The sequence below is a fragment of the Eptatretus burgeri genome, chromosome 16 (assembly GCF_056783735.1).
Source record: "Eptatretus burgeri isolate ZD-2024b chromosome 16, Ebu_testis_v1, whole genome shotgun sequence".
Lineage (NCBI taxonomy): Eukaryota > Metazoa > Chordata > Myxini > Myxiniformes > Myxinidae > Eptatretus > Eptatretus burgeri.
In genome coordinates this window covers 42,143,034-42,170,867 of record NC_140976.1, presented here as the reverse complement: position 1 = coordinate 42,170,867, position 27,834 = coordinate 42,143,034, and the positions used below count along the sequence as shown (strand labels likewise).

Here is a 27,834-nt window from a genome sequence, read left to right as displayed (position 1 = left end):
CCCCCCCGCTGGCCGTTGGTTCGTTGTGTGTACTGTCATGGCGGCTGCTTGCTTCGTGTCGTGAGTACCTGTCCTCCGTTGTGCTGTTGTTATTGTTTCCCCACTCCCCATTTCATTCCTCTGTGTTCGTGTTATGTTTGTGGGTTGTTCCCCGTGTTTCCCCTCTGTGTAGAGGAGTGAGAGCTCGTCGCGGCACTTTCTCAGGGTATCGTCGGTTTTCCGGGCGGTGCCCTGTTCGTCGTTCTCAAAATCTAAAAACTTTTTCGTTTTAAATCTTTATTTTGCTTTTTATTTCACTTATCTTTCCTTTTTTTGTTCAGTTAGTGCTCCCTTTCCCAAGGTTCGGAAAAGTTTGAGTGTTTTTGCAACTTCCCCTTCCTGAGTGAGAAAGACGTGGAGCGTCGTGTGTGTAAAACATGGCGGCCGCTCATTCCCAGCGTGATGCTGCGTACGAAGCACTGGCCAGAAAAACGGCCTGGTTTGTGTCCCCCCCCCCCAATGGATGTCTCGCCGAAGAGATCGTCTTGGCGGTCGGCGATGTATCGGTGTTGAACATGTACGTGCCGCGTCACGTATGAACCAGAAAGTGGTAGTTTTCGTCTCGGATGAACGTTTTGTTCACGATGTCGTGAGCGCCGGTTTATCCACGCAGAGTGGTCATTTCGTGATGGCGTCCCCTATGGATGTCCCCGCAATGAAAATTGTTCTTTCAAATTGCCCTCCATTCGTGCCGAGTGAAAAAATTCTGTCCATCTTGTCTCGTTATGGAACGATCGTTTCTAAAATCTCCATTATCCCCCTTGGGTGTTTCCATGAAAAGGCGAAGCACGTGATGAGTTTCCGGCGCCAGGTGAGCATGGAGCTTCTGGACCGTGGAGACGATACGGGTTTGTAGGTTTCCTTCAAGGTTAGAATCGACGATCGCGATTACCAAATGTTTGCTTCATCGGCAACATTAACGTGTTTTCATTGTGGAAACTTTGTGCATTTAAAGAGATTTTGTCCAAAAGCCCATTGTGCAAGGTGTGGAGAATCGGGACATGTTAATGTCGATTGTAAAACCGGTAATGACCGCCAACCTCGTGGGGCAGAAGAGGTAATACCTCTGGGTGTGGAAGAGGTGATACCTCGTGAGGAGGTGAAGGCCAGTATCGCAAATGTTTCCGATGATACCATTTCCTTGCTTCCCGAGGATGAAAAAGATGGTTTTGTAACCGTGAAAAAGAAACCTAAAGCATCTACTTCGCGTGAATCCACTAGTTCCTCCAAGGTAGTCGTACTGGATACGAGTAAGGTAGTAACTGAGGAACCTCAATACGAGGGTATAATCCAAAAAATGCAATGTGGCAATGTTCCTTTAAACGGTGGTGAAACTGCGTTGGTTATTGGTGGTGAAACATCTGCAGAACGTAGGGATGAATCATCACCAACAACTTTTCCAGAGCCTGAACTGAATAGTGGTTTGACTCCTCATAGTCTCACCACAAGTATTCAGAATACAGTCTCTGTGACCCCGGTGGAGGTACCCGATGAAGAGGTACAAGAGGACGCTTTAGCAGTTGTATCTCAGGTCGAGGAGAGTGCAAATCAGTGTTCGCAAATAGGTACTCCACATCTCCTGGTAGATCCATTAGAATCGCTCCTTAATGAGGTGATAAAAGATCAGAGTGAATTTTGTGAACCTGATGGGTTCTTATCTGGATTGTCTGATTCAGACGATAACATAGAGGAGGGGGATCTGTCCCACTCGTCATCTGATCACTCTGAAGTATCTCCCCAGCGGATTGTGAGCTTTCTAAATGAGACGTTTAGGCAGCGCAAAGTCAACATTCAGAAACATTTTCCTGACTTGCCTGCCTTCCTGCAAACGGCAAGATTTATAATTAAATATCACAAAGATTTTGGAATGACAAAACCTCAAACTCATCGGCGAAGGAAACTTGTTACTAAAGTGAGAACAGAATGTTCACAACAGCAGCCAAATTTCCTCGATATAGGATGAAAAGAAAAGAAGTGTTGTGTGGCACCTTAAACATCAATGGAGTTGGTGCCAACCATTTACGTAGGGTCCAAGTGAAGAACTTAGTGTTTCAGAAACATAATGATGTCTGCTTATTGCAAGAAACACATATAACTGAGACTGCAATCTGATTGGCTTCGTCTTAATAAAGGATAGTGTTTCTTTAGCAATCTGTCCTCTGTTTCTGCGGGAGTGGCGTTTTTGCTTCCTCTAGGGTTTGTTCCCGACTCTTGTACTTTCCATGAAATAGTTAAAGGGCACTTGGCATCCTTGGAGTTGGTTTATCGAGGATCTCACCTCACCTTACTCAATGTATATGCTCCTAGTAGCAGTGCAGCTCGTAAAGATTTTTTTCACACGTTTGGCTAATTATCTTCACGTGATACCTCTTGATCATTGTGTTTGTATTGGAGGAGATTTTAACTGTACGTTTGAACCAAATCTAGATAGAAACACACGAGAACCACATCCCGGAGCGCATAAAGATATCTCTCGTCGTTTCACATCACTTGGTCTGCTTGACGCATGGCACATACAGCACTCGACAGTCTCTCAATAAACGTGGTGCCGGTGTGCTAACGGGTTGATCACGCTCGCTAGACTTGATCGATGGTATATAAATTCTACGTACAGAAATGTACTGGTATCTTGTAAACATTTCCCTTCCGGTTTTTCTGATCACCACGTGGTAGTGCTTGGCCTATCTTCTTCTCGGTTGGTTCATAAAAGTGCTTATTGGACTTTCAATAACAGCCTATTAGAAGATTGCTCTTTTACTGAAGCATTTCGTTGTTTTTGGAAAACACTTGTTCATAGAAAATCTTTCTACTCTTCTGTTCAGTTATGGTGGGACAATGCTAAAACCCAAATCCGTGTTTTTTGCCAATGTTTTAAGTCGTTCTCCACAAGTATGAATAAAATTCAGGTTTCACTTTTAGAAACTGAAATTTTGCATTTAGAGAGAGAATTAGCCGAATCTCAAAGCGGTAGGAAAATTAAATTATTACTGGAAAAAAAAAAGCATATCTAAGAGAACTGAATCACGAGAGAGTAATGGGGATGTCAGTCAGACTTAGAATTCAAAATGTGAAGTTTTCTGACACTCTAACAAAAAGTTTTTTCAGTTAGAAGGTTTTAAGAAGTCCCAAAGGTGGATTGTTTCCCTGATAGATACCACAGGGAATATTACACAAAATGAGGGTGTTGTAAGAATGCTTGTAAAAGGTTTCTTTTCTGAATTATTTGCGGATAAATCCGTGAATATGACCAATCATGCACCTGTTTTGAGTTGTGACCAGCGTCAATGTCTTGAAGTGCCACCCAACCTGGAGAAACTCAGTACAGCTCTGAGTTGCCTTGAACATGGAAAAACCCCTGGGATTGATGGCCTTCCAGTTTATTTTTTTACAGCGTTTTGGGACATTCTAGGTCCAGAAGTACTGCTGGTCCTGCAAAAAAGCGTACGATCTGGCATATTTCCTCTCAGCTGTAGAAGAGCGGTGGTTTCACTCCTCCCTAAAGGCGGAGATCTCCGGCGGGTCGAGAACTGGCGTCCCATTTCATTGCTTTGCTCGGACTATAAAATTTTGTCCAAACTTCTTGCCAATCGGCTGAAGAGTGTAACTGGAACTGTTGTTCATGCTGATCAGAGTTACTGTATTCCAGGAAGATCAATCTCTGACAACATCTTCTTAATCAGAGATTTGATTGTTTGTGGCCTTAAGGAAGATGGGGTTGGACTACTTTTTTTAGACATTGAAAAGGCCTTTGACAGTGTTGATCACACCGACATGTTTCATGTTTTGCAAAAATTTGGTTTTGGTGAAAAGTTTATATGTTTGGTTAAACTATTATACAACAATATATCAAACTTATGCAAAGTAAACAATTTTCTCTGTTCGCCTTTTCAGGTTCAGAGGGGCGTTCGGCAAGGCTGTCCGTTGTCAGGGTTACTGTTTAGCCTTTTACTCGAGCCACTTCTCATTAATCTTAGACTCTCACTCTCTGGCTTTGTTCCTTCCCCAGAGGAGCACCATATCATAGTATCTGCATACGCTGATGATATCTGCGGAATAATTCGGAACGATCAAGACCTAACCACTCTCCTCGAATCCCTACGTATGTTTCATTGGGCTTCATCCTTGAAGGTCAACTGGCAAAAGAGCAAAGCTTTGTGGGTGTCTTCTGTCACTCGTACATCCGGTAGGCCTCCTTTGGCACCACCTCACTCACTTCCCAAAGGTCTAAGTTGGGAAAGAGAAGGGGTCAAGTATCTTAGAAGGGGTTTACCCCAAGAAGGGGTTTACCTTGGTCCTTACCAGTATTCTCTCATGAATTGGGAAGGAATGATAGATGACGTGACCAAACGTTTGCAAAAATGGAAACGTTTCCTTCTACAAATGTCCTACAGAGGCCGTATACTGATTGTTAACACCTCATTCGCCTCTGTCTTGTGGCATAGATTCATCTGCCTACAGCCACCGGACAGCTTACTAAAGGATATTCAGCGGATACTGGTTAATTTATTTTGGGGAGGTCATCACTGGTTGAGGTGGGATGTACTTTGTCGACCCCTGTCCGGAGGTGGCCAAGGGCTCATTGACGTGAAATGTCGACTGATGGCCTTTCGGCTGAAATCAATCCAGCGACTGCTCAATGTGAAAAAACTGCCCTGGCGTCCCACAGCACACCAAATTCTGAGAGGCTGGAACGCTCAGTTACGGCCTTGAGCTGTTTTTGATGGAGCCTCAAAAAGTTGATGCGTCTCACCTCCCTCTGTTTTATCAAAGTTTACTAAATGCTTGGCAAGCCGTGGTGGTGACCCGTCAGAAGGAGTCATATGATGTTCAAATGTTTGCGGGAGAACCCTTGTTTCTGAACCCACTTTTTCCGAATGTTCCCAAAAGTCGGTTTTTTTTTCCGAAAACTTTATTACAAGTGTTATGAAAATGTTTGGCATCTTCGTGACTTCCAATCATGCCTGGAAATCCGCCAAGGAAATCGCTGAGATTACTGGTACCAGGTCAATAAGAGTTGTAAGCCAAGTACTTGTTGAAGTTATATGCACATCCTTTAGACTTGGTTTGAAGTGGAGTACTGAGGTGAAATGGGTATCCCATAATCCTTCAATTCCTAATTTACTGGTTAGTTTCACCAGTCCTGCTCTGTCTCAAGCCGGGTGTCGTTCTTTTCACTTTGGCAACCTCGAGAGCAATTTTATTTATCAGTCTTGCCTTTCGGTAATCAATGTAAACACTCCGACAGCGGAAGTAAGTAGATGGAAAGCCTTGTTACCGGATATGGCCCCTTCGGAACCTGAATGGAAATTGATGTATTACACACCCACAACAAAAAGGTCAGGTGATCTACAATGGAGACTTGTTCATGAGGCATTACCGACAACATTTTTGTGAACCGTGTAGATGTTACTGTGTCTGTTCTCTGTCCCTTCTGTAACACCACTGAAGATGTGTTTCATGGGTATGTTGATTGCATACGATTGTGTGCTCTTTTTCTTCTACTGAAGAACGTATTCGATCGAGTAAATGTTCGGTTTTCCCTCCGGGTTTTTATCTTTGGGCTTAGAGTCGCTTCGGCAGATGAAAAGTTAATTTTGTTTTTGAATTATGTATTGTCGGAGGCTAAACTAGCAATTTACTTGTCTAGAAAAGCAAAAATTAAAGGAACACCACCAGAGCAATGTCATGTGATCCTGTATTTTCAATCCCTGCTTTTAACAAGGCTAAAACTGGAATTCAATTTCTTTAGTAATAATGCAAATATTAATGGATTTGTTGAAAATTGGTGTGTTGGAAAAATGTGTAAGGTTAATGAGAATGAATTAGAAATGTGTGTGTAATTTCCTTCACGGTATTGTATCTTTTGGAGTCTTTTGGACTACGATACAGTGTTCTTTTTCCTTTTTGTTCTGTTTTGATTGATGGATTTCTCAAAGTCTAATGCATTATTTTTAAAATTTACAATTGGAGCATCCATTTGTATAAATTCTCTTGTTGTTAATGCTCATCGAGTACTTTAAAATGAATTGTTTTCTTCTTTTTTTCCATTCTTGTAGATTATCTTTTCCTTTGTTCTGTGGGTTTATTGATAAACTCGTATTGATTTTAAAAAAAAATCTTTTTATACTTTCTTTTGTAATAAAAGGACCAAAGAGTCAAAAGTCAGTCTGTCTCTCTCTCTCTCTCTCTCTCTCTCTCTCTCTCTCTCTCTCTCTCTCTCTGTCTGTCTGTCTGTCTGTCTGTCTGTCTGTCTGTCTGTCTGTCTGTCTGTCTGTCTGTCTGTCTGTCTGTCTGTCTGTCTGTCTGTGTGTGTGTGTGTGTGTGTGTTTGGTGTCATGGCCGCCGTTGGCTCCTGCTTCGTGCTTTTTTTCCTTCCCCCTTTTTCTCCCCAACGTGATTTTGGGGGTTGTCTGTGTCTTCTCTATCCCTTGTATCCTTAAGAGAGAGAGAGAGAGAGCAAGAGCCAGCCTATTTGGGTGTGGCCTACCTGTTTGATGAGGCCTTGTAAACTTGGTCTTTCTTTTCCTTTTTTCTTTGCTTATAATGCACTTTCCTTAGTTTTTAGTGATTGTTTTTTGTGTCTTTTATTTCCCCCTCCCCCCCCCCCTTTTTGCTTTGTCAAGCTCGAGCAAAAGGGGGAGATAAACTGCTGATATGGTGGATACACGCACACTGTTTGAGGCATTTGATAATTTAACGAGGAAGCATGCATTGGTGTGCATTCCACCTGAAGGAATTGCCACCGAAGACATTGTTTTATCAGTTGGGAAAATAATAGGGAATCAAAATGTAAGAGCAGCATCGAAAATGAATAAGAAAATTGTTGTCTTTGTATCTGATGAAAAATTTGTTCACGATGTTGTAAGTTCAGGATTAACTACAGAGATTGGTCTCTTTATGTTGGCTTCACCAATGGATGCCCCATCAATGAGAATTGTTATATCAAATGTACCCCCGTTTATAACCAATGACAAACTGATATGTATTCTGTCAGGATACGGAACAGTTGTGTCAAAAATCTCGATGATTCCTCTAAGAGCTCGAGATGAACGGATTAAACATGAGATGAGTTTTCGACACCAGGTTTATATGGTTCTTCCCGATCGAGGTGATGACACCGGTCTAAACATTTCATTTAAAGTGACCTTGAACAAGTATGAGTACCAAATGTATGCAACTTCAGCTTCGTTAACATGTTTTAACTGTGGAGCATTTGGACATGTGAAAAGGTTTTTGTCCAAAAGTATCTTGTGTAAAGTGTGGTGAAGCAGGTCATAATGACACTGACTGTGAAAAGGACATTACCCCGGTTTCAGGTGTAAAGAATAGAGCAACTCCTAATACCCAGACGCTTCCTGTTGTTTCCTCGCACAAGAAGACTCAGGGTTTTACTCCAGTTCCTCATCCTAAAGAAGTCAACATCTCAGCATTAGGAGATAATGAAATCCCCCCTGACAACCCAAATGGTTTGGCTGTTGTTGCATGTAGTGTGGAGATGGAGGAGGATCTCGTTGCTGTGACAAAGAAACGAAGAGCATCCGATATTAGTAGTTCCAACACTTCCGTAAAAAAGGTAGTTTTGGATGAAGATTGTGAAGTTGAGGATGCACCTCAATGTGTTAATCAGGATTCTCCAAGCTGCATTGATACTCGGGAGAATGTTTTTGGATTGAGTAATGAAGAAAAGGATTTTCAAGGATTACTGTGCAACACTGGGAATTTGACGAGTAAAGCAGCTGGTGAGGCTGATGTTGATGGAAAGCTCATTAGCAAGTCGTCACCAGCACTTCCTGCCGATAACGAGCAGAATGGAGATGCTTCAGTCCTTACTTCCCCTTCATTGATACAAAATCCCATTCATTATCCTGGTTATTCAACTAAGCCAGTGAACACCAGCCCTCAAGAGCAAGAAACCGAGGTTACTGCTCCGGTTGAACGTACTGAGTACCAGAGTAAAGTTGAGGAACATTCTGACAAATCTTTAGAGTTGCCAGGACCTGAAATAATGACTGCTCAGACTGATTTATATGACCCAGGTGGTGCCGAGTCTGATTTTTCAGAATCAAATGAAGCTGAGTTGACTGAGTTGTCTCAATCTTCATCGTATCAGTCATACATAGCCCCACAACTTATTCTTGCCTTTCTGAATGAAACTTATCGACATCGAAATGTGATCATTAAAGATCACTTTCCTGATATATTTTCATTTGTTCAAGCCGCCAAAGACATCATTAGGAAGCCTGCTGAATTCAAGTTGACAAAGTCACAGTTTCATCGTCTTCGAAAGGTTGTTACAAAAGCGGGGACTGAAATTTCTCAGCAACCGCTCAAGTCTTTGGATAAACCATGAAAAGGATCATTTTTGCAACCTTAAATATGAATGGCGGTGGAGCAAGTCACATCCGCCAGGTTCAAGTGAAAAGTTTGTTTGATCGTAAACATATAGATGTACTTTTACTCCAGGAAACGCACATAACTGAAGATATGGAGTATGATTGGCGTCGCCTCTTTAAGTGACAGTGCTTCTTTAGTAATTTGTCTTCTTCTTCTTCTTCTGCTGGTGTGGCCTTTTTATTCAGACCTGGGCTAATACCTGAATCATGCCACTTCCAAGAGGTTATCAAAGGCCGATTCATCTCTCTGGAACTGGTCATTAATAATTTCCATTTTATACTATTCAATGTGTATGCTCCCAGTGAGAGTGTAGAATGAAGAGCCTTCTTTTTGTCTTTAATCAGACACTTTCGCTCAATTGATCTCAATGATTGTATTTGCATGGGGGTGATTTTAATTGTACCTTAGAACCTCTTTTAGACAGGAATACAGCAGAACCTCACCCTGAATCCTATGCCGGTTTGTCAATTTTTTTTTTCAGCAATAGGGTTGTTAGATGCATGGAGGCTATGTCACCCCAACGAATCTCAATATACATGGGGACGTTGGGCTAACGGGAAAGCATCCTTTGCTAGACTTGACCGGTGGTACATAAACTCGCATTTCAGGACTGCAGTTTTCTTTCCGGTTCACTTTCCATCCTTATTTTCCGATCATCATTTAGTTACCATGGGCCTCTTTTTCCCTCAACCCTCACATAAAAGTACGTACTGGAAATTCAACACCAATCTTCTTGAAGATACTTCGTTTAAAAAAGGCTTCTATACCTTTTGGGCTATCCAACTCTCAAAAAAAGCCTCTTTTTCTTCATTAGAGTTATGGTGGGACAACGCAAAAGAACAGATCAGAGTGTTTTGTCAGCAGTTTGCTTCAAATGTCACCAATGTTAATAATACAACAATGGCTCTGTTAGAAGCTGATATCATACAGTTAGAGAGTAAAGTGGCCAGATGTGGAAACAGGAGGGACCAAATGATATTAGTTGAAAAAGGACCCAATTGAGAGAACTGATGCAAGAAAAAGTAGCAGGGATGTTAATCAGATTAAGGATAAACAACATCAAGGTTTTAGATACTCCCAGCAAATCCTTTTTCCAAATGGATTTTGTCAATAAATCAAAAAAGACCGTTTTTTCTTTGCTTGACTCAAGAGGAAGCATTGATGTTAACTCCAGTGATGTACGTTTGTGCATTAGAGATTTATTTTCAAAAATTTATGCAAAACATACTGTTTGTGAGCAAACTATGGAACTTTTAACTTCTCACTTTCCTTCCATCACTGAGCCCCAGCGTCTGAGCTTGAACTCATCGATCACATTGCCTGAGCTAACGCAGGCCCTTGCTGGTTTGAAGTCGGGGAAAGCACCTGGAATTGACGGCTTACCGGCAGAGTTTTTCTTGGCGTTTTGGGACCTTTTGGGCCCTGAGTTATTGAATGTCCTGGAATCATCTTTGATAAATGGAGAATTACCTATAAGTTTTAGAAGAGCGGTGGTGTCTCTTATACCAAAGACTGGAGACTTGCAGCAGATAAAGAACTGGCGACCGGTCTCGGTATTATGTACGGACTACAAAATATTGTCAAAAGTGTTGGCCAGTCGGTTGAAGATGGTAATTGGTGATCTTGCTAACTCTGATCAGAACTACTGTATCCCGAACAGATCAATTTATGATAATATTTTTTTGATCAGAGATTTGCTGGAGTGTGATTCTATGGAAAAAGAATTTGGGATAATATTCCTTGACTTAGAAAAGGAATTTGCTAGTGTTGATCACATGTTTTTGCATCATGTGTTGGAAGCATGTGGTCTTGGTACCAATTTTAGGGCCTATGTATCCTTACTGTACAGCAATATATTTAGTATTTTTAAAATTAATAATGAGCTCGTCTCTCCTATACTAGTGCAGAGAGGGGTGAGGCAAGGGTGCCCTGTTTCTGGTTTATTATTCTCCTTGGTTATAGAACCACTTCTGATTCTATTCAGGAAAAATATTTCAGGAGTAACTGTATCCACCGGGATTCCTTCGATAGTTGTATCAGCTTATGCAGATGATGTCGCTGTGGTCATTAAGAATGACAATGATATCTCTGCATTTGTTAAGTGTTTAAATCTCTTTTGCTTGGCATCTTCAATGAACTGTAATTGGAACAAGAGTAAAGCCTTATGGGTTCCCAGTCTTAAAAAACAATCTGCTGGGGACACAGATAGTACCACCGATGCATTTGCCTTCAAAGTTAAAATGGGTGGAAGAGGGAGTCAAATATCTAGGCGTGTTCCTGGGATCCCCATTCTATGTCCTCAAAAATTGGGATGGGATGGTTGAACATGTTAAAAAAAGATTAGGACTATGGAAGAGAGCCCTACCCCACCTTTCCTACAGAGCTAGGGTTCTAGTTGTAAATAATTTGGTTGCCTCATCTTTGTGGCATAAGTTTATCTGCCTCCAACCACCAGAAGTGCTGCTGAAGGCTGTTCAAAGACTACTGGTTGATTTTTTTTTTTTTTTCTGGAGTGGTTTTCACTGGTTACAGCCAAATGTTATATGCCGCCCGTTGGCTGAAGGTGGCCAAGGACTTGTCGACATAAAAAAGCCGCATAATGGCCTTTCGGCTGTGCTCCACTCAGATGTTGATGCACGAGAAACAGCTGCTTAGCCGACTTCTGGCCCGTCACATCTTGCAACAAGCAAGTGGGCTCGGTTACAGCCTTGAACTCTTCTTGATCAAACTCCAGCATGTTGATATATCTCATCTTTCAACATTTTATCAGTCTTTTGAACGCTTGGCAGAGCCTTTCGGTTAGTCGCCAGCAGGAAACTTATGCTACAAATATGTTTATGGAAGAACCCCTATTTTACAACCCATTGTTTCCTGCAATTCCTAGAACCCGTGACCTTTATCAACATTTTATTGCAGCAGGCATAATCAAAATACTACACCTCTGCCATGATTCCGGGTTGGGGTGGAAATCAGTGCCAGAGATAGCAGATATGACAAGGATATGGTCAAATAGGACGATTGGTAAAATCCTAAGAGAAATTGTGAAAAAAAAAGTTCTCAACTTGAACTAAAATGGACTCAAGAAAGGTTGTTGACAACAAATGACCTAGGGTTTCCTGGGTTAATTGTACAACCAAGTCAGAGAGATTTACCCCCCATTAGCTCAGGAAAAAATATTTTTCAGAAATATAACAGTAAAGACCAATATAGACTATCTACTCGAGTCCTACTCAAGGACTCTCCATTGAAGGAAGTGGCCAGATGGAAAAGACATGCTGGAAGGACTCCCATCTGAGCCTGTATGGAACTCTTTCTACAGTAAGCTGGTTGCTAAAAGGACTGGAGATTTACAGTGGAGACTAGCACATTGGGTTATTCCTTCGAATAAGTGGTTAAGTAATTTTTCTCCCATATCCAGGTGCTGCCCTTTCTGCATTTGTACAGAGGATTTGTTCCATGCATATGTTGACTGTACAAGGCTTGTGCCATTATTTCAATGGCTGAACCACATGGCAAAAAAGATGCAAATTACCTTCTCACTCAGATTGTTTATTTTCGGGTGGAAAGAACAAGTAAACTCATTATTTTTGTTCTTAGTTGCCACAGCAAAAATGGCGATTTATTTATCGAGGAAAGAGAAATTGAAAGGAAAGTCGATTGTGATGTGCAATGTTATGTTTTTTTTCAATGCTTTAATAACAGCAAGACTGAAACTTGAATTTTGTTTTTCTAAAAGTGAAAACAGTGTTGATGACTTTAAGAAGTCTTGGTGTCATGAGGGGATTTGCAAAGTTCATGAGAATAATTGATTGATATCCCTGTAGTTTTTTTTCATTGTTTTGGAATGTATTATTGAGTTTTGAGTATTTTTTGTTTACATTGAATTGTTGTTAAGTATTAATGTACTGCCACTAAATAGTATTATATTGTTTTGTAATAAAAAGATAAAGTCTCCTTCTTTCTCTCTCGCTCTCTCTGTCCTTCTCTCCCTTCTCCCCCCCCTGCTGGTTGTTGGTGAGTTGTGCATGGGTGTGGCATCATGGTGGCGCTGTGAGTACTGTCGTGTTGGTGTTTTTCCTATCCCCTTTTCGCTCCCCTTGTATCCGTGTGTGTGTGTGTGTGTGTGTGTGTGTGTGTGTGTGTGTGTGTGTGTGTGTGTGTGTGTGTGTGTGTGTGTGTGTGTGTGTGTGTGTGTGTGTGTGTGTGTGTGTGAATTTTCCCCTGTTTCTCCTTTCTTTGTTGAGACAGGAGAGAGAAAGAGAGCACACACAGTAAGTGTTTCGCAGGCCTGTTCAGGACTTCCTGGTTTTTGGGCCTGCTTTACAACTTGCTGTGTTTCTCCGTTTAGCCTTTTTCTTGGCTAAATACTTAGTTCATATTAATCTTTTGTTACCCTCCACTTGCTAGTTTTGCTTGAGGCAGGTTTGCTTTTGATTTCTTGATCCTTCAATTTACTTTGTATTGTTTTACATTATGGAAAACGTACATTTGCATCATAGTATTTATGAGGAACTCACTCCAAAGAATGGGGTCATAGTTTGTCCACCGGACGGAGTCAGTGTTGATGATGTCGTAATGGGTTTCAGAGAGCTCATTGGGCTCAAACATTCTCGCAGCGTCAAGGATGAATCAACCTGTTGTGCTATTTTTGTCTGAAGAGCGATATGTTGCTCAGATGGTCGAATCCGGCTTTCCTCTCCCGCCAGATCTTTTTGTTTCTGTATGTCCTTTGGACACACCTGCTGTTAAAATTATTTTATCAAATATTCCACCTTTCTTTAAAAGCGATGAGATTATCTCTGCTTTAAGTTATTTTGAGACGGTTGTATCACGAATTTCCATGATCCTATTACGTTTGCATTCTGGCGTTTCGGTTTGACACATTATGTCATTCCGACGCCACTGTTATATTGTTTTGAAGAATGGTGCACGGTCACTTAGGACTGCTGTAACTCTTAAATATAAAGATCGTAGCTACTGAGCTTATATTGCCACTGAAATTCTTGAAGTGCAAGTGCACATCCCAGACAGAGAACCAAGGGGAGATGCAGTCATCATTGATGGCTCAGCACTTATCAATGCCCTACCTCCACGCACTTCAAAGATAGTTGATGACTATGCTAAAGAAGACATCATCCCAAAGGTGGAATCCTATGGTGCCAGGTATGAGAGGGTGGACGTAGTGTTTGATGTGTACAGGAAGTCAAGTCTGAAGTCCGAGGCAAGGTCGAAAAGGGGGCAAGGAATCAGAAGAAGAGTGACAGGAACCAGTAAGACCCCAAGTAACTGGAGAAGCTTTCTTCGAGATGACAGCAACAGGACTGAGCTGTTTCACTTCCTTGTAGAAAAGATGTGTGAAGCACAGATGACAAGCACAGTCATTGTCACAAAAGGAGAAGATGCCATTAGCAACACAAGGAAGTCACTGGATGCTGTGTCTCCATGTTGTCATGAAGAAGCTGACACTCGAATATTTGTACACGCCAGGGATGCAACGACGAATGGTAGCAAGTCCATTATCATTAAGGCTAATAACACGGACGTACTAGTCGTAGCAATATCTGTACTGCCATCCTTACAGGAACTAGGTCTTGAGAACATGTGGATTGCCTTTGGCCAAGGAGCCAAAGCACGATGGATTCCAGTCCATGAGGTAGTTTCTGCAATAGGGCCTGAGAAAGCTAGAGGGATCCCATACTTCCATGCGTTCACTGGATGTGACGTCGTGTTTGCCTTCCGCGGTCAAGGGAAGAAAACTGCATGGCAGACTGAGAACGTCTTTGATGATGTTTCTGAAACATTCATCAATCTCAGTCAGCATCCAACATTGATTCGTCATCTTGACTTTATTTATTTATTTTCATTTTCAAATGGCCAATCAGGCAGATTTGATTAGAATCCCCTGGAGAAAAAAATGTGCCAAATTTGATGCTTGTATCATCATTTGCACAATTCCTCTCAAAAATTGCTGTTATCTGCCCCACTACAGGCAAAGCCTCTGGACTAGATGGAATGCCTGTAGAACTTTATAAAACCTTTTGGGACCTTCTGGGACCAGAGTTGCATGAAGTTCTGATTGACGGTCTACGATTGAATCTGTTGCCATTAAGCTGTCACAGATCTGTACTCGCCCTTGCCCCCAAAAAAGGTGACCTTCAGCAACCGTGCAACTGGTGTCCTATATCATTGCTTTGCACGGATTATAAAATTTTCTCAAAGGCTCTTACCAACCGGCTCAGACCCATGATTGGGGAAATTATACACCCTGATCAATCCTATTGTGTTCCAAAAAGAACAATACACGACAGTATTTTTTTATTGTGCGAGACATGATTGATATCTGCACTCTTGAGGAAAAAAATGTTGATTTGGTTTTTCTAGACCAGGAAAAAGCCTTTGCCACTGTTGATCACCTCTATCTTTTTTTCTGTTTTACGAGGGTTTGGTTTTGGGGCAACTTTTATCTCTTACATACAGCTCCTGTCTAACAACATTTTCAGTTTACTCAAAGTTAACAATATTTTATGTCAGCCTTTCCCAGCGAGTAGAGGCATTCGTCAAGGCTGCCCTTTGTCCTGCCTTCTCTATTCCCTCGCAATCGAGCCTTTGCTCATTCGGTTGCGGGTACATCTTCATGGTTTTCTTCCCCAACCAATGGCGAACCCAGTTAAAGTAATTGCCGATGCAGATGATCTTTGTGTGGTTATCCATTCAGATGAGGATGTATCTGCCTTGTTTCACTGTGTCCATGAATTCAGTTTGGCAAGCTCCACCAAAGTAAATTGGAAAAAGAGCAAAGCTCTCTATCTTGGTCCACAAAACGGCGCCACTTCTCCGACCCTGCCCGAGCAACTTTAATGGGCATGGGATGGAATTTTTTTTTATCTTGGTGTCTTCCTTGGCACTCAAAATTTCGTTTTTAAAAACTGGGAATTTTTAATAAATAAAACTGAGGCGGTTACTAAAATGGAAGGGACTACTTAGTCAAATCTCATATCGGGGGCGAACCCTTGTTATTAATAACCTTGCGGCGTCAATGCTTTGGCATATTTTTACGGCACTACAACCCCCAGATTTCATTCTTTAAAAACTACAATCCATTTTTATTGACTTATTTGGGGGGAGGGGGGGAGCACTGGCTCTGGCCCGGTGTGCTAAGCCTGCCTATTGCCGAAGGAGGACAGGGGCTGGTTGCTGTTACCAGTAAAGTGATGGCTTTTTGCCTCCTTTTGTTGCGCAGGCTGTTGTACACGGATGTTTCTTGGAAAGCCTTTGCTCACTGCCTGCTTCGGCAGGCAGGGAAACTTGGCTATGATTAGGAACTCTTTCTCATGGACACCAAGAAAGTTGACATCACATCAGTGCCCCTGGTCTATAGAAGTATGCTGGAGGCATGGCAGGCAGTCACTGTCCGCCGTGATGACAGTAGCTACTCTCTCAAAAATGTTTTTAAATGAGCCCATTTTCCTAAACCCTCTTCTTAAAGGGGTTTGTGGTGATCGCAATTTTATGCAAAATTTTATTGATGCTGGATACACCAAGGTTAAACATTTTAGAACTCCTTTTCCTTAAAAATGGAAGCCAGCTGCCGAGGTCGCTGTGGCCACTGGAATTCGGTCCATTCGAGTTATAGGGAGACTTTTCTCTGTAATTCTACGCTTTTTCAAGCAGTCTAAGGTAAAATGGACTCCACAGTTGGACTCCACATCTTCACTCCAACACCCCTTTCCATCACTTTTACTTCACTTTCAAGGTTTTATCCCTTTTAACTCTGGAAAAATGTACTGTTTATTTTTTGTGTGTTAAAGCCCTTGTTCCTGAGAGACCTGCAGGACCACAAGTGCATTGCAAAGAGGATGCTCCGTGTTACTCCATCCACTGCAATCCAATTGGCTTATGTATAAGACGCTCATTGCCAAGCGCTCTGGAGACTTGCAGTGGCAGCTGGCGCACTACATTTTACCCTCAAATGTTTTGTCTCATCGCATTTGTTAGAGTAACACGGCATTGTGTCCTTTCTGTGGTGTTAGTGAAAATCTTTTCCAAATTTTTATTGAGTGCCCAAGACTGGCTCCCCCTTTTTTATCTTATCACATGCACTCCGAGGGCTTGGCCTTGTTTTTACACATTGTGTTTTTATCTTCGGTTTTAGTATCTCTTACCGATGTAAAAATGAGTGTCTTTTAGCAAATTATTTGTCTTCCGAGGCTAAAGTCGTGATATACCTGTCAAGGAAGCATAGAATGCAAAATACCGACAATCCTGATGACTATGTAGTTCATCTTTTTAAAGCCTTTGTCACATCACGTTTGCACTTTGAATTTCAACTCAGTGGTTTTACGTTGTTTTCACAGAAGTAGTGTGTGTAGGAATCATTATGTGAACTTGTTGATGGTGTCCTGATAGTTCATTTATGATTTTGCCTTGTTTATGTACGAACTCTTCCCTTATTTTAACTTTATACAATGTTTTGCTTTTGGTTTATAATTTCCTTGTGCACAATGATTCCTGGAAATGTAGAGGAACAAAATGTCAAATGTCTTTCTTTCTCTTTCTTTCTTTCTTTCTTTCTTTCTTTCTTTCTTTTTCTCTCTCTCTTTCTTTTTAAGCCAATCTATTGTTAGCATTTCACATAAATCTACATTATGAAGAATCCTTTGAAAACAGGTATTCAGCTTGGTGGTTGTGTTGGTTATCTCCATATGTGGGTTTCAGAAGGTGGAACACAGCCCTCCCAGCTCTCGCTATGTGTGTGTATACACTGCCTTCAGAAAGTATTCACACATTTTGTTGTTACAGCCTGAAATAATAATGCATTAAATTAAAACTTTTTTTTGTCACTGATCTTCACCAAACACCCCAAAATGACAAAGTGAAAACATGTCTTTAGGAATTTTTACAAATTAAAAATGAAACGCTGAAATGCTTTGCATCCAGAAGTATTGAACTCCTTTGCTATGACACTCCAAATTGAGCTCAGGAGCTTCCAATTTCCTTTGATCATCCTTGAGATGCCTCAACAACCTGATTGGAGTCCACCTGTGGCCAATTAAATTGATTGGATATGATTTAGAAAGAAACACACCTTTCCATATAACATCCCACAGTAGACAGTGCATGTCAGAGCAGAAACTCTACCATGAAGTCCAAGGAATTGTCCATAGAACCCCGAGATATAATTGTGAGGAGGTGTCGATCTTGGGAAGGGTATAAAAATTTCTACAGTGCTGAAAGAGACGATTCCACAGCTCGGGGTCATCTTGCCGGAAGTGGAGTGGAGCCGCTTCCGGCCATCACGGCCAGGCCGCGCGGGGGCCGGGGCCAACCAGAGTGCCCATTTCGGGTGACGACGCATCGTTTCGGGGTGCCCCCCCCACCCCGCACCACGTGGCTTATAAAAGGCAGATCACGAAGCCATCTTCTCTCACTCTCTCGCATGCTGGATCTCGACTCCGCCTTCTGTCGTCATCGCCTGCGACTCCGCCTTCTGTCGTCATCGCCCGCGACTCCGCCTTCTGTCGTCATCGCCCGCGACTCCGCCTTCTGTCGTCATCGCCCGCGACTCCGCCTTCTGTCGTCATCGCCCGCGACTCCGCCTTCTGTCGTCATCGCCCGCGACTCCGCCTTCTGTCGTCATCGCCCGCGACTCCGCCTTCTGTCGTCATCGCCCGCGACTCCGCCTTCTGTCGTCATCGCCCGCGACTCCGCCTTCTGTCGTCATCGCCCGCGACTCCGCCTTCTGTCGTCATCGCCCGCGACTCCGCCTCCTGTCGTCATCGCTCGCGACTCCGCCTCCTGTCGTCATCGCCCGCGACTCCGCCTTCTGTCGTCATCGCCCGCGACTCCGCCTTCTGTCGTCATCGCCCGCGACTCCGCCTTCTGTCGTCATCGCCCGCGACTCCGCCTTCTGTCGTCATCGCCCGCGACTCCGCCTTCTGTCATCAGAATCATAACAGGTTACCACCTTGGGTTCAAATTGGGATTTGTAACCTCAATCCTGAGCCACTGGTTCAGATGGGAATGCTGAAATAGCTTTGACACAGATATTTAAACAAAATAACTAGTGTACTTCAATCTCGAACCGCGCTTGAAGCATAATATTATGATACCTTATAAATGGACCCCACACCTAGACATGTTTCGTGCAAGTAATTCTGGAGGAAAATTTGGGGTTCCATCCGCCATCTTGGTTAAGAGATGCTGCTTGTGATACAAGTTACCAAGTGGTGTCTACTTACTCGAGTCAAGCTCAACCATATCCTCCTTCTCTTCGGTTTGGTTGGTAATATTTAAAACTAGAAGGGTATTCGATAGAGCGCATACCGCACCACGCAATTCCTGATCCACGGGAACATCTGATGCCCAATACATTTTTGAAATATCATTCTATATATCGTTTTTGGCCTTGTCTATCAACGGTGAAGAATCACTTTAAAAAAATGATATGATTGGGATCCGGATTTGGATCTTCACCATAATTGAATCGATTTCTTCCTTGTTACACACCCAACGTGTCCAACTTTCGTCTGAATCTGTCCACAACTTTTTGAGATATCCTGCACACAGACAGACATGGGTGAAACATAACCTCCTTCACCTTCAGTGGTGGAGGTAACTAGAAGGGCACTTGGTAGAGCGCATACCTCCGCCCTGCAATGCCTGGTCCATGAGAACATCAGGCCAAATACATTTTTGAAATATCCTGCTTTATATCGTTTTTGGCCCAATCTCTCAATGGTGAAGAATCACTTCAAAAGTGAAAAAAATTATTATATCTGGATCTGGATTTGGATCTTCACCAAATTCGAATCGATTCGTCTTTGTCACACACCCAACTTGTCCACCAAGTTTCATCTGAATCCGTCCAAAACTTTTTGAGATATGCTGCACACAAACAGACAGACAGGGGTGAAAACATAACCTCCTTCCACCTTCAGTAGTAAGGTCATAATAATCATATATTTGTATATGTATATATAAATGTATATATATATATATATATATATATATATATATATATATATATATATATATATATATATATATATACATATATACATACACATTCTCATGGGTATGGGAGTCGAGGCTTGCCACGAGGGGAAGCACTTGGGTCCCTTCCGAATGCCCGGTCCTCAGGCCGCCGTGCACGGATAACTCCACGCATTGGCAGGTTGCTAAGCAACCACAAATGCCGATTGGCATGGCAAATCCAACCAGGGTTACACTACTTTACGTGATACCTTACCTGTGGACGGCCAGCTAATTGGGGTAACGTGCCCTCAGCGCACACTCAGATTACTGCTGAGCATTACAGTTAGTCTGTGCTGGCTGACAAAGCAAGTTATTGGGGTAGAACGTCCCATCGAACCTTACTTGTGCACTGCATCGGGCCAATAAAGGAAAAGACAACCAAGACAGATTGGAAATGGCAACAAACAATTATTTATTGCAAGCAATCATTTAAAAGCAAGTATTTATAAGTAAGAAAACAAAAAGGCACATAAGAGTAGATTTAACCATAACACTTATTCTTCTTTAATCTTACTTAAATAAAACACTTGGCCATCATTCACTGAGGGGCAAAGAATAAAACAAGAAGGACTTGAAAATAAAGTGAAAGTAATGTATGGACAAAAGGAAAGCAGTCTTTCCTTCTCTCCCTCACCTCGCACAAATATACAGGAGAATGTGGAGGAAAATGGATGGGGAAGATGGGCAGTGGCGATGGGGACACGCAGCCACATCTCTGAGGTTTCCAGACCCAGAAGGCGAGTCCTTTCTGTCATCCCAGATATGCAAGCTAGATGTGCGACTCACCCTCCTCTGCCTCAGATTCTTCATCCTCAGGCCCCTGCCAATGAGGTGCCGACATTCACCCTCCTTGTCCTTCATGGCTGACAGGATCAAGAGGGCAGGATGATGCTCGCTAAAGGAGTGTTATTTTTCCACAGAAGCTCAACATCAACTGCTCATGAAACCTTCCCTTCTTTACCCTCACACATGTTTGCTCCGTCACGAGCCTTCTCAGTCTTTTAGTCTTCTGCTCATGCAAGGTTGTCCCGTTCATTTCTCTTTTCTGTTTCCCTCAGTCTTCTGCTCATGCAAGGTTGTCCCGTTCATGTCTCTTTTCTGCTTCGTTCAGCCTTCTGCGTCTGCTTTCTGCCTTCTCTTCTGCTTTCTGAGCTGTCTGCTTAGGAGTGCTTTTCGTCCCTGCTTGCGTGAGCCCGTACCATGTGCTTCTCTGCCTTTGTGCTTTTCCTTCACATCAGCTTTATTCCCCTTTCTCCCAAAAGCCTTCTCCCCCTCCCATTGGTCCGCAGCTAATGGGGCGGGTCCACGATGTCACTTGTGGCAAATAACACCGTTCTGAAGGAACTTTCAGCACTGCTCCCGCCCCACCCTTTACATACCCAAAGCAGCGAGGAGAGCCCCCGAACTTCCTTCACGTGGAAAATGCCCACACACTGTTTTGCACTGTACCGCGTCCGCGAGAAGCACCACATCTCTCAGGCCACAAAGAGCACCAAGCGCCACAAACATGCATGCAAGAGCATCTGATGGGTTACCAAGCAATGTGCGGATGGAGGGAACAAAGAAAGGAACCCCGGATGACCAAATGGCCACGGGATTGTCGGTAAGGCCGATAGGGTGAAGGAGGGACTGTTGAAGGGATGTTTTATGGAGGGGAGATTATTGGTGGACTGTTGAAATGGGCCGATGGGGTAAAGGAGGGAAGATTGAAAGTAACAGAGGGATTGAACAGAACGATGGTGTGAAGGAAGAAATATTGAAAGTACCAGGGGGGAGGGGGGGGAAGACATTACACAGGACAAATACAGCCTCGCCAATGCATGCCCACCCCGAGCAGCCCTTTGACAAGGGACCAAGGATTATCTATACAAAGACGAAAGAAATAACTGATCCTCGGATCATCTACGTGTCATGTATGTTCTCCCCCTGGGGTAAGTTTTCCAAAACTATATATATATATATATATATATATATATATATATATATATATATATATATATATATATATATATATATATATATATATATATATATATATATTGTTACGGCTGTAGAAATTCGCATATCACCATTGAGGTCCTCAGGTGAGCTATATCGACAAGTCCATGTGTGGTTAGCCCAAACCCGTTGTATAGAGGGAATATATGTGATCCATTCGGGCTGCGATTCTTTGAGTTAGCCGGTTTTCTTTTGCTGTCGTTATTGTGAACCAAACACCACCCCAACAACCAAATTGCCACCACCAACAACGCCCCCGAACAACTCCACCAACCCGCTACCACCTTCACCTCCACAACCCAACCCCGCAAGCATCGCCTCACCCGCCATTTTCTAACGACGCCCAACAACGGCCCAACCACCACGGCAAACCTCCCACTACCTTCGCCTTTCTCCTTCACAACCAGCAACGGCACCACCTGTGAACACTGAACGTCGGGCTGTCTAGGGCCCGTTCAGCGATTGGTGCCGAGTCGCGAGCACGAATGGCAGCCTTTCCGAGGGAGAAAACGGATCGGGGGAGCTTCACGCCCCCTTTTCCTCCGTCCAATGGGCGAGCGTGGGGCGGCTTGGCCCCGCCTCAAAGCGCGTGTATGTAAATTCCGTTTGGGCAGAAATGCGGATCAAAAGAGGCTCACGCCCCCTTTTTGCCCGACCAATGGCTGACCAAGGGGTGGCGTGGCCCCGCCTCAAAATGCATTTTGATCCGGGAATTTGCATACACGCCCCTCCCTCGGTCTATAAAGGCGTGCACACGGGGTGGTTCGCTCTCTTCGTCCTGGAGCTGGTCTCGTCGTTCGTCTTGGCTCGTCTCGCCTGGTGGTCTGGTCTGGTCTGGTCTTCTGTCGGTGCCAAGGTCTTCTGTCGGTGCGGTCCCGAGACCCCGCTGGTGGGACGGAGCGTTTGCCATTCCCCTCTCCCGACCCCGAGCATCAACGGTTCCCCCCCCTTTATCCGCGCTGAGATAGCGCCCGGAAACGCCGTCCGTGGCGTCGAGCGGCCAACACGTGCCGGCGCGAAGCACGAGCTCACCGACCACTCCGGAGGAGCTGGGAGCTGAGGTCGCGGGAGGAGGACTCAACGCGCGCAAGGAAGTCACTACTTTTCTTTTCTTTGCTTTTGGTGTAAATGTGTGTGTGTGGCGCCAGTCTTGTAAAGTAGAACTGTTTCAGTGTTGTAATAATTACATTCGGTTGTAGCTCTGCATTGTGTCCTTGCTTTTATATGTGCATTACTGTATGGCTGTGAATACGTGCTTGTCCGTGTGTGTGTAATAAAGTGCTTGCTTGTCCAATTGTTCCCCGTTTCGCTGCCTCCTTTCCTTTGTTGAATTTCCATCTTGCATCACGTAAGGGATTAATAGTGGGTTTTAAAACACCCGGTAATTAATCGGAACCGTCAAGGCCGACAATAACTCCGCTCGGTTATCCCTGTAATACGGAACGAACCGCTTAAGCGGTTTGTGTCCGGAGTCGGCCTGTGGCGTGGTCCCATCCCTCGGCAGATTACCCATGCGAGTACCATAGGTATATCGACTTTCGGCGATTTACCCTATCTCGCGTGGGTGGACTGCGGACTGGGTGGTGCTGGGGTTAAACCCCCACCCGTGACTGGTTTCTGGCGGTAGTCCCAGGAGGGTCACGACTGAATTGTCCGTCCAGTGGGCGACGCGGTCGCAATTCGAGTTACGTGGCCGATCGCACGCCGCGGGCGCGAATTCGCAACAATATATAGATATAGATATACATACATACATACATACATACACGTATATATGGCATTGTCTCCCTCTCTCTGTGGCTGTTTATCTATCTATCTGTTTCTTTTTCATGGCCACATCTTTTAAGTTACAAACTCCAAACCCAGGGGACAAATACAACCTTGTGTGTGTGTGTGTGGGGGGAGGGGGGGTAACATCGGCTGGGGGGGGGGCAGAGGGGGTGTAAATTCTCAATGTAAATGTGTACCGCATGGTGGTGACAGAGGGTCCATATTTCCTACAATGTCCATATTTCCTTTGCCAACAAAGTGTTACTTATTATATTCATGTTTCTCTTCCCGTGCAACCACAAATAAATATTGATATCTAAAAATGAAATACACAATCAGTTCATACATGAAGCCGTGTGATTACATGTCTATTAATTCCATACTGTTTGAACGTCAATTGCACACTGACTTCACGCATGTATGTCTATTTATTATGCACTATTGGAATATACTTTTCGACCCTTTAAACTGCTGAGACCCCTTCGACCGTTGAATACCCATGAAGACCCAATGGACCCAGATGACTCAAATCCTGAAGACCGAAAAGACCCACAAGACCCTTTACGATCCCTTCAGACCTCTTTTATCTTGAAGACCCGTTTAACATGTTGGACACTTCAAGATCCCTTCACCCTTGAGACCATCATCTCCATCTTTGCTCTTTACTTCTTCGGGTGCCTTCATGGTCTTCTGTTTCATTTTAGACCTTTACACCGCTTAAGTCCCTTTAGACCCTTCAGGCCCCTTACACCCATCACACAGATTAGACAGCTTAGACCCTTGACAATTCAGAACGTTAGACCACTTGGATCTCGATCTCTCTATCTCTCTATCTCTCTATCTCTATATCTCTCTCTATCTATCTCTCTCTATCTATATCTCTCTATCTATCTCTCTCTATCTATCTCTCTCTATCTATCTCTCTCTATCTATCTCTCTCTATCTATCTCTCTCTATCTATCTCTATCTATCTCTCTCTATCTATCTATCTCTCTCTATCTCTCTATCTCTCTATCTCTCTATCTCTCTATCTCTCTATCTCTCTATCTCTCTATATCTCTATATATCTATATATCTATATATCTATATATCTATATATCTATCTCTTGTTGGTGAGTCGTGCATGGGTGTGGCGTCATGGCGGCTTCGTGTGTGCAGCTGTGAGTACTGTGTTGTGTTGTCGATCCTATCCCCATTTTGTTTCCCTCTGTATCACTGTTCGTGTTTGTGGAGGTTTCCCCCCCCTGTTTTCCCTTCCTGCTGAGACGAGAGAGGGGGAGAGCGCGCACGGTAGGTGCTTTGTGGGTTTTCCTTGAAACCTTCGGTTTCCGGGCCTACTTTTCATCTGCCTTGTTTTCATAGGCCTACCGTTTTTTGGTGATTTAGCTTCTTCCTTATACTCTTCTTTTTCCTTATTTTCATTCTTTATTTTATTTTACCTTCGCCTGCGAACTCTGCTCGTGACAGGTCTTTGCTTTCTTTGTTTTCAGCTATGGCAAACAGTCGTTTGCAGAATAGCGTTTACGAGTCACTTACTCGCAAAAATGCGGTGATAGTTTGTCCACCCGACGGAGTTCGGGTCGAGGATGTCGTGACGGGCTTGGGAGAACTCGTTGGTTTCGAAAATGTGTTCGCAGCTTCAAAGATGAACCAACGAGTTGTTGTTTTTCTTTCCGAGGAGCGCTACGTCGCTCAGGCGGTTGAAACCGGTTTGTCTTTACCGCCAGATATTTTCGTTAACGTTAGTATGTTGGACTCACCGGCAGTGAAAATCACTTTATCAAATTTTCCACCTTTCGTTAAAAGCGAACAGATCTTGTCCGTTTTTAAAACAGTTTGGCACGGTGGTGTCAAAAATCTCCATGATTCCTTTTCGTTTGCGTTCGGATTCCACAGTCCGCCATATCATGACCTTCCGGCGGTACTGTTACATGGTGTTAAAAAACAACGCTCAATGCCTCAGCTACGTTGGTAGTTGAAAATCTAAATTACCGAATGTACATTGTAACAGAGACAATTACGTGTTTCACGTGTGGTGTCTTCGGACATTTAAAAGGTGCTTGCCAAACAAAGTATATATCCGGTGGCACATCGAGACAGTTAGGAACAAGCGCCGATACTAGTGGCACATCTTGAGTCGATAGTAGTAATAATAATGGCGCGTCTGCAACGGGAGATCGACCTTCACATTCGAGCGCGGAAACCGATAATTCCCCGGCTGATGACGCGGGTTTTATCACTGTGTCCTCCAAGAGGAATTATAAAAGAGGAAGCGGAAGTGAGGACACACAGGCGAGCTGTTCGAAAAAGATTGCGCCGTCAAATAAACACAATGTTTCTATCCGAGAAACAGAAGCTCCTGCAGCTGGTCCTCTGCTGCAGAATAGGTTCAGTGTGTTGGCTGAAAAGGGAGGAGACGTTTCCGTTTATTCCTCTCACGAACAAGGACTGAGCGCAACGCCCCAAGATGTTGAGGTCACCACCCCGGTCACTGACATTAAAATCAAGAACCACAAACCTGCTCTCGTCGCGTGCCCTGCTGAGGATGAAGTGTCTGAGGTAATGGAGGAGGAAGAAGTAACAGCCCCAGAGGGAGAGTGCGAAGCCTCGATACAAAAACGGTAATCCCTGTTACAGTCTTTAAAACTCCCGCTGTGGAAACAGCTACATCTTTAGCAGAAAACGATTTTCCCATTGTGAGAGCATCGACTTCAGTGTGTGAAGAGAAAAATAAAAACCATTCGGATTACGACTCAGATGGGGCCTCGTCATTTGCCTCTCGTGCTGGTAGCGAGGTCTCCTCCTCAAGGCTGAACAACTTGGTTTGACTGAGTCACAAGTATTTGCCTTAGGAAGTGTGTATTGAAAGCTTGGAAGGAGCTACAAGCACAACCCAACTTCCTTTTACCTGACAAATCTTCCCGACCTACACCATGACCTTCTCTATTGTAACTTTAAATATAAATGGGGGACGTTCACCCTTGCGCAAAGCTCAGGTAAAGTTGCTTGTCGAGCAAAAACATTTTGATGTTGTTCTTTTGCAAGAGACAAGATGTAGTTCTTCGTGCTCGAGTGAATGAACTCTCATCATGAAAGGACAATGGTTCTTTAGTAGCTTGACCTGTCCTAGTGCTGGAGTGTCTATTTATTTAAATCCTTCTTTCTGTCCTGAAAATGTCACTTTCAAGGAGTTTATTAAAGGGCATTTAGTTTCAGTTAATTTCCTTTATAATGGTTATAAACACACTTTAATAAATGTATATTCACCTAGTACGAGCACAGAAAGACTAGTTTTCTTTGCACACTTAGAAATGTTCCTCACGCACCTTGTTTTTGATGGTCTTGTTTGTCTGTGTGGGGACTATAATTGCACATTGTATCCCACCCTTGATCGTAATGGAGAAGAGCCCCACCCACTAAGTACGGCACCCTTAAAGAGGGCTTTGTCCAAATTCTCCCTTATGGATGTATGGAGACTCCAGAACCCATCTGCAGGACAATACATGTGGTGCCGATGTGCAAATGGCCGGCTATCTCTTGCAAGGATAGACAGATTTTACATCAATAATGGCTCTTTAAATGTCATCGACCATGTTGACATCACCCCAAGTGGCTTTTCGGACCATCACATGGTTGTTCTTCATATACTTTCCCCGGTTCGAAATCGTGGCACTGCCCATTGGACCTTCAATGCGAGTCTTCTGCAAGATGACGCTTTTCCTGTCGCCTTCCGAGCCTTTTGAGAAGTTTTATGACTACGGAAGTTTTCCTACTCCTGCCTCGCACAATGGTGGGACAATGCGAAAACCCACATCTGGACCTTTTTCAAGCAATATAGCTCCTTTTGTACTAAGAATGAATCTGTGCTGCAATCTCTAATAGCTAAAGAAATATTGTCTCTTCAGTCAAGCCTTCAAACTCCCAGTGCTGAAAGGACTAGTTCTCTACTAACAACGAAGAAAGCCCTCCTCGCTCAACTCTGTACAAAACAAGCCAGAGGGGCTCTAATAAGGCTGCAAATGGAGAACTACAGCTTTATCGATACTCCTTCCAAGTTTTTTTTTGTGTTGGAAGCGCAAAAAAAGAGAAACCAGCAAATAACTTCGCTGCGGACACCAGGAGGCCGAGCAATACACGATCCAAAAGATATTAGGAGCTTGACCAAACAATACTTCTCTGACTTGTATTGTGCCAGAAACACTAAGGAAGACATGATTCGTTCCTTAACCACCTCTTTGCCCACCTTGTCTGAATCTGCATGTCAAAAACTTGAAAAGGAAGTGACTCTTGACGAACTTTCTATTGCTTTGCAAACTTTGCCCACAGGTAAAGCTTCTGGACTTGATGGAATCCCTGCAGAGTTTTACAAAGCCTTCTGGGATTTGTTGGTACCTGAGCTGCTTGACCTCCTGGTTGATAGCCTACGGTCAGGCTTGTTACCACTTAGCTGTCGCCAAGGCCACACTCGCTCTCATTCCTAAGAAAGGAGACCTCCAGCAACTTAAAAATTGGCGTCCCATTTCACTCCTCTGCACGGACTACAAGATTTTCTCGAAAGTTCTTGCCAATCGCCTCAAACCTTTGATTGAGGAGATTGTA

The 27,834-nt window shown here is 43.5% G+C and overlaps 1 protein-coding gene across 9 annotated transcripts in view; it reads left to right on the top strand.

Annotated features, from left to right (window-relative positions):
• The window catches only part of LOC147010952 (phospholipid-transporting ATPase VD-like), a 180,233-nt gene that overhangs the window by 6,168 nt on the left and 146,231 nt on the right, over positions 1–27,834 (top strand). For 6 of the 9 annotated variants that reach the window (XM_085860337.1, XM_085860334.1, XM_085860333.1 and 3 more), the window contains exon 2: positions 4,046–4,222. The exons of the other annotated variants lie outside the window; for them this stretch is intronic. In XM_085860337.1, coding sequence (XP_085716463.1) covers positions 4,141–4,222 — 82 coding nt within the window. In that variant the 5' untranslated portion in view covers positions 4,046–4,140. The remainder of the gene's footprint in view (positions 1–4,045; positions 4,223–27,834) is intronic. 9 annotated transcript variants of the gene reach the window in all.